At 40.2% G+C, this 11,472-nt stretch overlaps 1 protein-coding gene across 1 annotated transcript; it reads left to right on the top strand.

The window, feature by feature from the left end:
* Nucleotides 1–524: 524 nt before the first annotated feature.
* On the top strand, nucleotides 525–10,545 carry LOC138585333 (uncharacterized). Its single transcript, XM_069657627.1, has 3 exons — nucleotides 525–534; nucleotides 6,703–7,244; nucleotides 9,381–10,545. The coding sequence occupies exons 2-3, from the start codon at nucleotides 6,709–6,711 to the stop codon at nucleotides 9,517–9,519; spliced, it is 675 nt and encodes a 224-aa protein (XP_069513728.1). The 5' UTR covers nucleotides 525–534; nucleotides 6,703–6,708; the 3' UTR covers nucleotides 9,520–10,545.
* Nucleotides 10,546–11,472: the final 927 nt, after the last annotated feature.

Below are 11,472 nucleotides of genomic sequence, written 5' to 3'. Positions count from 1 at the left end.
ATGTAACAAGTTGAAAACTTCACCCTGGTACTTTCTTATGTTTTTGCAACACTGCCAATCAATCACTGCACTAAACTCTACTCTGTATTATTAATCTGTCATCACTGTGCGCTGTCTTTGTCTGAAACTCATGACATATGTTGGGAAAAAGAGCTGCGGGTTGTTTTTCAGACATATTTTAAAGGGTCACTTCTTTGAATAAATAGGAAACGTATATCCAGCATGCTCGTAAAGACATTTCCCCCTTATACTAAAGAAAGCCTCCTGCTTCCTCTGTCCCCCACCACAGCCCACAGATGTGAAGTAGATTACTCCTCCTCCAGCCAGCCCCTCTTTCCACTGCAAAGAAAGAAATCATTCAGTTTCAGCCCTTTTTTTTTTTTTTTTTTCAACAAACACCCCCCTCCCCTTACCTCCCCCTCCCCGCAGCAGACGGGGGCACACAGACGGACACACTCTGCAGCCAAACCCTAATTGTGTGTGCGTGTGTGTGTGCATTTTTCTCTTCTTCTCTGACATGAAGAAGGAAAGCGGGTGAGTGTTCGTTCTCTGTGCTTGTGAATGGCAGTCCTGAAGTGTTTGAGTGGTTTTGCCTGACTGAAGAAGTGGAAGTGGAGGTGAATTTAGCTGAGAAATCACTGGAGTTTGGTGAGTTTGGATTTTTGATTCATAAAACTTTGGATTAATGGGAGGCTGGGGTTTTTTAACACGGCACTAAAGTGGAAAAAGTCGGAGAAAAAAACGGATGTTACTTTTTTACCTTTACCTTTCCTTCGTTTAATATTCATGTAACAGCAGTTTGACTTGATTTATGTGGATGGCTGCTTCAAGCAAGCCAACTAGAGATTTTATATGACAGATGGTAATTATGAACATGTTGACATATACGTGCGTATACATGTAGGCATGTGTGCAAACACCACTCCACTCGTCGCTTTAATTACTCTGCTGCCAAGTGTGTTTCCACCTTACATGATTGCCGTCGAGGCCCATGAACCTACGAGGCCTCTCCATGCGCGACTGGATTATTGCCAAGGAGCTAGTTGTCATAGCAACATTGAAGCGGCGGAGTGTTGTGACACCTGTGCAACACACCTGTTCAGGCTTTGACAGGAGGAGCCAGAGGGGCTGAGCTGCTGCTGCTGCTGCTGCTGCTACACGGCAGACACTCAGATCAGCTCTGACCCGCAGCTAAAGATGTGAGCAGGGATCAGATTCACGATGAAGCTTTAAAGGGCTGTTCAATTTATCACAACCAGGAAATTCAGCAGTTATTTATATTCTTTTAAAGCTGAAACTAAGTCAAATAATCATTAACAAATGTTTTTCAGCGACTTTTTCTTTTTTTGTTAAAGCTCCTGTGAGTTTTTCACTGGTTATGTAACAGACTGAAATTAAATATGATTACTCAATATGAGCTACAAAAGCAAACCACACATCAGCGACAACATTGATTATTTCTATATAGTTATTTTTAATGCCTGAAACTGCTGGTGGGGGGGTAGGTGTTCAGACGAAGCGATTAACTGCATGCTGATTTTGTTCCATTTTTCAGGCCAAAACATTTGACTGAACAGGATGAGACTTTTGTTAAAAATCACCACTTAAGCATGTACAGGACAAAATCAGCAAAGAGATGAGAGGCTTTGTCCACAGGGGGCGCCAAAATCAACACAAACAGAAAGTTCCTCACAGCAGCTTTAAACAAAAAAGTGAATTGAAAACTTTCTGAATATTTTTTGAACCAAACAATAAATTGTTTAACTGAGAAACTTTTACAATTAACCAACAATGAAAATAAGTTCTGATTTATTTATTCAATCAAGTTGGGGAAATTACTGAATAAAGTTACTGTAAATTCTTAAATAACAGCCGGCAGTCAAATAAAAGCCGGCTCTCTATAAATAGCCGGGGGCGTTGTCGGCAAGAACCAATAAAGGGCGGCCTCAAAAACAGGCGGGGGAAAAAGTAAAACATTTTTTTTAGTTTAAGGTCAAATCAAATCATTTATAAATGTATTTTTTAATTATTTATGAGTGATGAATTTTATCATTCTTTTTATTTACAAATATGAGCCAATAATCATACTATCATGATATTTTTAACAAGTCAACACTCTGTTGTTGTGGATTACTCGTCTAAGTGTTAGTGTACTGACAAGACTTCCTGTTCCGCATGCTGCTTTGTTACAGAAAAATAAAACGTTTCTCTTGTGATGTACTTTAATTAACAAGTCTTATCTTTGCCGAATTTCAACATCATGATGCAGATTAGTAAAAAGCAAAGAAGAAGCTTTGTCAGGTCTGTCCTCAAGAGGAGAAGAAAACTACTTTTAAAATTCTTGTTTTCTGAGGAGAGGTCGGCTCGATCTGTTGCATTCGAGGACGTCGGGAAATCGGATCGCTGAATGGCTTTCGTGACACAGCGTGAAGGGAATTTATCTCAAGTAGAATTTTAGATCTAGCTTAGAGCTTTAACACTGATCTGAGAAGAATCAGGTGCTGGAAAAAACAGCGCAAACAGAGCAGAGCATAGAACAATGAGGCTTCACACGTGTGGTCATGTGACCACATGTACAGAGGGAACTGCTTGTCTCTTACATAAGCCTGCTTCATATAAAAGCCTGGTACCCTCTGCAGCTGAGGTAAATAAAGGCCCCGACCACTATTTGAGAATTTATGGTAGTTCCTGATTGCAGATTGGCATAGTAGCCTTTGCCATCAGTGTGTGAATGTGAGTGTGAAAGGGTGAAAGTGGCATGTAGTGTAAAAGTGCTTCGAGTGGTCGGACGACTGGAAAAGCGCCATATCAGCACAGTCCATTTACCGTTTTAACATTCATTGTGTAGCCTTCACTATTGTAGCATTAGTGTGGAAACTGGCCAAAGTCTCAACTACCAGTAAAAGCTAAATGTAAAGAGAGCAGATGCATTGATTTATATTCTAATTGTGTAGTAGATTAAAATCAGTTTATAATCATTGCTCTGCACAAAAGAACAACTAAAGACTTACAGCATCATTCTTTGCTTTCTATAAAGATAACTAACAAGGCCTAAACTCTCCGAATGTTCCTCTGAGCTTTTTGTGCTGACCTGCTTTTACTCCTGCAGGACAGCTTCTGCTATTTTCAGCCAAAAAGAAAAGGCAGCCTATAAACGCCACTTCACAATGACAGATCCTCCGCAGTGAAGCCAAACAGGTCACTACAGGCCACAGAGAGTCCGGCGCAGACACCGTCTCAGCTCAACCTAAAGACGCCGGCGTGGAAATTATGCAGACATTTTTCCGAAGACAAAGACAAACGCTCCTGCCAATCTGTGATTCACAGAGGAGCATGTGTGGCTCCGGTTAGCGAGACTGAATTAATGTCACTAGATGTCCTTTGACTTGTGCCTTTTACTGCTGCTGCGGTGCTGAAAGAACAGAGATAATAAAGTTATATTTTAGGATAAGCTACATTTTCCTTTGGCTGTCTGCTGCCATTAGGGTGAAAATGTTGTCACTCTGTGCCATAAGGTTTTGATTTATAAAAGTCAAACCAAGTTCAGAGTGATAGAAAGTTTTGGACATGCAGCGCTGCAGCTATTAGGGAGCTTCAAATGTCTGTGAAGATACATTAAAGTCTATTCTACTGTCACCTTATGACAAGCCACATAGTTTATTCACCTCTTCTTAATCTTAATCGTCAAAACTCCACAAAATGTAGACTTTTTCAATGTTACATTTATCCCGCTATATGAGTGTCTGCTTTAAAGGACGAAGACTGACTAGTCACAGGGAAGTAGCAGATACCTGTTCTCGTACAAAGATGAGTAAATTATATTTGTAATATTCAAAAAACAGACATCATTCTTTCACAATGACATGCGACACCTCAGGAGAAACTCATTAAGTCTCTGTTATATCAGCCCGTCTATTAAAATGCAATGTCAATCAAATGAAATGAGCGAATGTAGTGCTCTAATATCACGAAGCAAAGCTCCTGGATTCTGTCTCTGCCTGCAATCTGGATTGGCTTGACGGTTTCTGTTTACTTGTGCTGCTTCAGCTGCTGTAACATATGTGAGGTCACTGTTTAAACTAATCAGAAACAGAGGGAGGGAGAGAGGGAGAGGGGGAGAGAGAGGGAGAGAGGGAGGCCAACAGTTGGTTGTTTTACGGGTTTGGGCCGGACCTCAACTCATCTTAAAATAAATAGACAATTTTACGGTGTCCGCTCCAGCGAGCATGACTGGGCATTCATTCTGTGCCTCTCCACAAAACATGGCGATAGGTGCAAGTCAACCAACTCAAATGTTCACTTCAGCTATGAGAAGTAGAAGGCAGCTGTAAAATGTGGGACTGAATGTGCTCTGACAGCAGAAAGAACTCTGCAATGCCTCCACTCGCAGGTTTTTAAATACATATCCAGACGCAGAGGAGAGAACGACAGAAGGATTATAAAGCCACACTTTTGGCTGTTAAACTGAAAGCTGTAACACACGCAGAGGGGAGGAACAAACACTCTGAGAAAACACAGCCCGATCCAACTGATGTTTGAGATTTCACAAAAGCAGCTCCCTCTCTGTTCTCTCAGGTGTTGTCGGGATTTACGAGGTGAATAGACGTCGTGAGAGATTCCCAGACGGCTGCTGGTAACCAAAAACAACAGAAACACTGCTGCGTGAGGCTACGTCAGCTTTTACAGCGAGTGACACAATTCATAGCACTGTTCTTCTGCCAGGGCCCAGCCACAGAGTGAGAGGCCCTCTTTAGCTTATAAACAGAACACAGGCAGCACACTACGCTTTTACAGCACTGGTAGAAAACAGTCAGAATCAAAAGCACTACTTGAAAGTAGGGGTGGGAATCACAGTGTAACTCATACAATACCCGATAAATTATATATTGTATATCATGATACATCACATTGTCTGATTAACTGAAGAATACAAAATGCCTCTAAAAAGATAAAGGATTAATGTATACACTTACTGCAATTTGGTGTCAGTGTCTCAGAATTTGACAGAAATTCAGATGAACCAATGTACTAGTTTTCAGTCTGTAAATTACATTAACAGAACTATAGAAGATCTTTTAACCTGTTTTCACCGCTGTCTGACATTATCTTGCTGTCTTCTTCTTCTTCTTCTTCTTTTATTAAAACATACATATACAGGTATAAAAATGTGTTCAAATTCGGATCTAAATATTCAAGTTGCTAAATTTGTAATTCTGAAATTCGGGATAAAAATTGAAACATGAAAACCGAAAAAAGAGAGGGTTCTTCTGCATCGGCAGTTACTGATCAGGACTGTCTGATTGATCCTGCCTTTTTCATCTTTCATCTAAACTTACATTTTTTTAAAAAATACAACTAAAAACAACTTTTTTAAACATGAAAAAACATCTAGACCGACGTTCCGTAAATGTCAGAATGGGAATTCAAATCAGTTTTACTGCCGGAAGTTTTGTCTCAAAGAGATTAAGGTTAAGTTGCTTTATAAATGTAAATGATTTAAACATTTCTATCTGATAATGGGGGTCTTGTGGAAAGCAAGAGTCACGGGTCCTGCAATACCACCTGATCGAACGTGCTCAAGTATTACAGCTGCCTGCCTCTTCTAATATTTATAGCATTTTGTTATGTTTTGTAACATGTCAGTGACATATCAGGGAAGTTCAATACAAATGATAAATAGTACAGTAGTATGAAATGATAATATATGCAGTGTGACATTCAGATAGATAGAATCCATTTCTATATTAATGAAAAGCACTGAATGACAGACGGAGTGACGACTGGGAAATGCATACGCTAAATGTCAAGAGGTCATGAGACATTCGGGACCCCATTATGCGGTTTATCCTTTAAGGCCACCAGACGACTATCCTTTTGGCATTATAACACATGCTTGATTTAAAGCTGTTTAAAACCTGGAGAGGCAGAGAGCATCATGGGAAACCTATTGTTACGAATTCTATCTTGTACTATTGTACTTAATAAACCGTCTATGGTTCATGTGGTTCACGGCTGAATCATGTCAAAATGAAAGTGTTTATCCCCGACGATGATGGAGGAACGGTGATAGTGGACAAATGAGGGTCAACACTAAATATTCCCTCCGTGCTCCAAAGCTCTGCAAAAAAACTGATGTTTTTTTTAAACGAAGGACTCTACATATACAAAAAAAGGTTTCTGATGAGCGTGCTGTTTGAACAGAATAATGTAACTTGCACAGTCTGGGCTGAAGGAGCCTCAAAGGTGTATTTGACTGAAAGTAAATAATTTTAAATTCAGGGAAAAACATATATATAAGCTTTCTGCACAGAGTTAGGTGACAAGATTGACTCAAGTAAATACTAAGCTACAGCCTGCAGCCATTTAGGTTTAGCATAGCTTAGCTCAGCATGAAGATGGAAACAGCAATCCTGACTCTATCGGAAAAGAACAAATCTGCCTACCAATGCTGTTTGTGTTGAACTACTTCTTGTCTCGAAGTAGTAAAAGTTACTAAGGTGTGGAGGTGCTGGTAGGTTGATTTTGTTATATCTTGACTAAGCCAGCCAACTGTCCCCCGTTTCCAGTCTTTAAGCTAAGCTAAGCTAACACATTGCTGAATGTGGCCTTATATAATGTCAGACAACTCCTTCAAGGTGCCTCTTCACCTGTTGATCAAATGCAGAGAAGTTTTTCACACTCACCTCCTCCTCTTCTTCTCAGGTTACCATGCAACGTTGTTGGATGCCCTTCATCCTAGCCTGGGTATCCATGGTTACCCCGACGCTCTGCCAAAGTGGAGATTGGGGTTCAGGCTTCGACATCTACTCTGAGATAACGGCCACCAATGACACATCGCAGGCAGTCGGTGATGAGCCTGTGAGGATGAGAAACAACCAAGACTGGATCACATCAGCGGCTTTCCCATCACCACCCTCACCTACGCTGCAGTTTCAGCCTCAACCGGACAAGTGCTCGGTGTTCTTCAACACTGACCCGGCGGTGGCTCGACGGCTGAAGGCCCAGAAAGAGGAGCTGGTCTATCTGCAGGCCATCCAGCACGGAAACAAGGCGGTGATGGAGAACCTGGAGCAGTTTGTGGGGGCGGAGCTCGGAGATCAGAGCTATGAAGATGTGATTAAAGAGAATATCATCGGCATCCAGGAGGACCAGAAGAGCTGCCATGAGGTGGTGGAGAAAGCTGAAGAAGATCTAGAGAAGCAGCTGGAGGGGGAAGAGTCGGGCGCTCTCACCGGGATGCAGAAGTGAGTGCGATAAATCTTATCTGGCTTCACTAAGTCTCGCAACTGCAAGCGGTCATACGATGGTGGATATCAATTTGATAAGTCAATCTGTGAGTCAGTGTGTTCACACAGTGTTTGCAGCAAATGACCAATGGCAACCTTAGAAATGTTTCATTGCGGCAGAGCAATAGAAGATACAAATGTAGGGCGAAAGCAACGCAGCTGCAGCTGTATAATGCAGGAGGGACAGCTGTCAAAGAATCACAAACTGTGTGATTGTATAAGTTATAAAGCTTATAAAACCACTGCCCATTCCAAAAAGCTAGGTATATGTGACTTTAACTACACTGTAAAACCTAACATCTATCTTAATAAAAGAACTAAGTTAACTTAACTCAATCCTCAAAAAAATTTGACGTAACTCATCCCAATGAATGAGCAGTAACCTAAAAAGGTTACCGGCGCTGTAGCTAGCGGTAGCTGGCAGCCTACAGTAATGTTGATTGTTGTAAGGGTGGCAGCTGCAATGGCGATCATGACGGTGCATGTCTGTGAAAACAATTGAAAAAAAACCCATGCAATTTTCTCTAAAAATATCAATATACAATAATCATCAATTAAATCCAATGTAATGAGGTGGGTCTTATCTATCCAAGTGAGTGTTACCACCTGTCATTCATTTGAGAACACTGGGTCACATGACATGGGGAAAAAAAACTACAAATGTTTCTATAAATAGATGAAAAAAAAATGCATAAAAAGTGCCTCTTATACACTGAATTTCACAGTATTTGCTTTGTGTTAATGCAACTTAAATGGTTTAAGGTAATCGGTTTCAATTGAAATTAATAGACAGAGTTTTAATATGAGATAAACTACTTAACTAAGTACATCTTCTTTAATTGATAACTTCAAAATACTCACTCATTGTAAGTTGAAATACACTGACTGGAATGGGTACTGTAACCATAACAATAAATAAAAGAGTTAGGTTTCCTCAAATGGTTTGAGTAGAAGTAACTACTCAGGTTTTACAGTGTTCTTGGATACATGAAGTGCTCACATCTTTAAAAAACTACTACTTACTCAAATATCATGTTCATTCTAAACACATTATCATTTCACATGACTTTACTTTTTCCAAAGTAATCAGTTTGTTTTTCAGTAAACTTAACTTGTTAGAATTTACGGAGTACATTTATGTGTCATTGAGGTGTCATGTTATTGCATGTATGACAGTTTTAGCCACATACTTGAAATTAAAATCATGGTGATTTTAAACAGACTATGAAGCAGATAATTTTTTTTTTTTTTTTAAGTTATAGGTAGGCTTACTTTCATATCACGTAAGGACAGTAAGCACAAGGCTTTAGTGCTTAAATCAGTCCCTGCTGTACGTTCAGTAAAAAGCTCAATGAATATCAATCATTTAAAACATAATCCTGGAAAGCCAAAGGCCTTCGCCAGCCTCTGAACACTCTTGCTCCGGGATCAAGAGAACAGATTGGTCAGTAGATGGGTCTTTCTCACAGGTTGATCTCAAACATGGTGTGTTTCTCGCTGACCCCAAACCCTGCTTCTTAGTACAGGCCTCAGCTTCTTTAATTTGTTTACGTCTTCAGTGCACCAAATATTGTGGTAATAGAAATTGCGGATTTGTAAGTGAAAAGATTTGTTCAAATGACGGCAGAGACAGGCAATCTCAGAGCATAGGATGTTGTGACTGCTGTTTTCATCCTGTATTTGCAAACACGTCAATCAAAAGAAAATGAACAAACATATTACGCTCCTGCATTTCTTTGTGAGGCTAGACTGGTTTCCATTTAGAACTGTTTTTTACAGATGCTGGATAAATAAATGTGTCACCATTTACAGAAATTATACAACGCCCTGTTTGAAAAATTAGACTTTTCTTGTCTCTGTCACACTTTAATGTTTGTAATTTCTTCAGCATTGTATATTACTCCCTCTTCCCCTTACATAACCAGCTTTAACAGCAACCACATGTATCCTCCCTCCACCCACACACATCCTAATAATATGTTTAATGTCCTCATCTCTTCCTTCACTTACTCTGTCTCTCTCCACATCGGCCCCGTCTCTTCCTGCCCTTTACTCCGTCTGGATCGACCTGGATTGTTGGTTTTTCCGGAGCAGAATCCGAGAGGAGTCGCTGGCCTTTGAAGACATGCTCCGCGCCGCAGCAGACATCGCTAACAGGCTGGAGGTCTCCTCGCAGGCCCTGCATGCGTCGTTCACCAAGCAGCTGAAAGACATTGCCAAAATCCATCGCTGAGGAGGAGTGTAAAAGACTTTGTACGCTGCTCACATGTCACAGTCCAACTTGTGGATGATGTTTAGTAACTTGTGTCACATCTAAATTAAAAGTAAAACCCTCTTGTAAATCTATATTTTTAATGAATGCCTTAAAATATTAAAATACAGTAATTGGTCACCAGTAGCATTAACTGAAGGCATCAGGGGTGACAGGAATGTCCATCATGTGAACGATGAGAACAAAAAGTTGTTGGGTAAAAAGTAATGGGTCCCTTTCAAGGTAGTAATAACCACCTAACCTATAAAATATTATTTTTCCAGGCATTATCTGAGGAATTCGTGGAGGTCAAACAGTGGAAACAGTTTGTGGTGCAGGTTTAAGCCAAGTTGAGTGTTTATGGATCAACTAGATTGGCCTTCAGAGAGCAAGTATAATGGCTCTGTTAGTCTTCTCCACGAGAGCTAAGACTCGGCCATCTGGTTCCTGGGTGAGGACGGCGGCCAGGGTAAGCTATGGATGAAAGGGGTTGAAGATTTTGTTTTTACATAAAAAGGAACTTAGACAGCAATGTTGTTCGTTTTTTGGTGGAAAAAACTGTTTATGAGGGAAAAGATTATGTATAAACAATTAGGCAATTCATGTGATTAGGAAGAAATGAGGACATTATGTAAATTAGGGCTGCAGCTAACAGTTATTTGTGGCACTGATTAATCTGCTGATTATTTTCACAATTTAATAGTTTAATCGGTTAATAGTTTAGTCTATAAAGTTGTAAAAAATGCTCATCACAACCTCATCGAGTCCTTAAATTGCATTTTTTTTGTCAAACCAAAAGTTCTAACCTCAAATACTTTTCATTTTCAAGATGAAAAAAAGCCAGTAATCAAAACGATTCATCCATCAAAATATTTGGCTTTGAAAGGTCTGTCGATTGACTGATCTTTGCAGCTCTAATAGGCTTCTTAAAATGTGTAATAATAAGAATTTATACAATGTAAGATATGAAGAATGTTTTATCCAGTTTAACAGCTACATACAATAAATAAGCCGGATGATATTTCTTTGGAAACATTACATGTTTTGCTTTTCAAATGTTGCCATGCCTTCACACCTTCTACTCATATCAATAGGGGAACTGAAACTTCACTAAGCACATTAATTCAGGTAGTCTGCCCTCTAGCTGTTTCCCACAGAAGTCTCGTTTGTTCAGCTGCATGTGTCACATTTATACACATCCTTTAATGTTTTGAGAAGAAAATACAAGGTCAGTCGTTACTATTTTGGTCAAAACGTGATGTAATTGGAGTAATAGTCGACAACTTCCTACACATTCAAGGTACCACATTTACAGGGAATCCTGAGAGTGTGTGTGTATGTGAGTGTGTGTGTGTGTGCGTGTGTGTGCGTGTGTGTGTGTGTGTGCGTGCGTGTGCGTGCATGTGTGTGTGTGTGTGTGTGTGTGTGTGTGTGTGTAAGAGAGTGAGCTAGAGAGGGAAGGAGGAGGGACTGTTAAAGGTACCAGATGAAAGACGCGAGGTACTCAGATGAGTCCTGCCTGCTCAGAGTGGATGAAGCTTTATTGCGGACCTAATAGACTAGAGTGACCACGCTTCTTATAATTACAAGATGTGATCTAACGGTTACAAATCGATTTAAAAGTTGTAGATTAGGTCACCAAGGACGCGTAAATTCTTGGCACCGTGCGTAAAAACGTGGATACTTTTTGGATAATTTATACACGGTAACAAACCGGACTATTTTCTGTGAGTAGATTTCTCGAGAACACATTTGTAAGGGAGGTTTTTTTGAACTGGTTCTTCCAGATAATACATAACAAGTAATGTAGTGTCACAGTCAGGCTTCCTAATTCAGCACTGGGAGATGGACAGCTCACCGGTTTAGCGCGCGCAGGCTGTGGAGCGCGGAAATACAAGGTGCATTGTAACGCTCATCCAGACCAGGACTAAACTG

The sequence above is a fragment of the Semicossyphus pulcher genome, unplaced genomic scaffold (genome assembly GCF_022749685.1).
Source record: "Semicossyphus pulcher isolate SPU_LCO1_2020_fin unplaced genomic scaffold, fSemPul1.0.p SCAF_11, whole genome shotgun sequence".
Taxonomy (NCBI): Eukaryota; Metazoa; Chordata; class Actinopteri; order Labriformes; family Labridae; genus Semicossyphus; species Semicossyphus pulcher.
Note: the sequence above shows the minus strand (reverse complement) of the source record. Positions and strands in the feature narration are given on the sequence as shown.

What these genes read in the sequence shown, in the direction of transcription:
- LOC138585333 (XM_069657627.1), top strand. Translation starts at nt 6,709, where the DNA reads ATGCAACGTTGTTGGATGCCCTTCATCCTAGCCTGGGTATCCATGGTT. An exon ending in GCTCTCACCGGGATGCAGAA is followed by an intron (nt 7,245 to 9,380) that starts GTGAGTGCGATA and finishes TTTCCGGAGCAG; the next exon opens with AATCCGAGAGGAGTCGCTGG.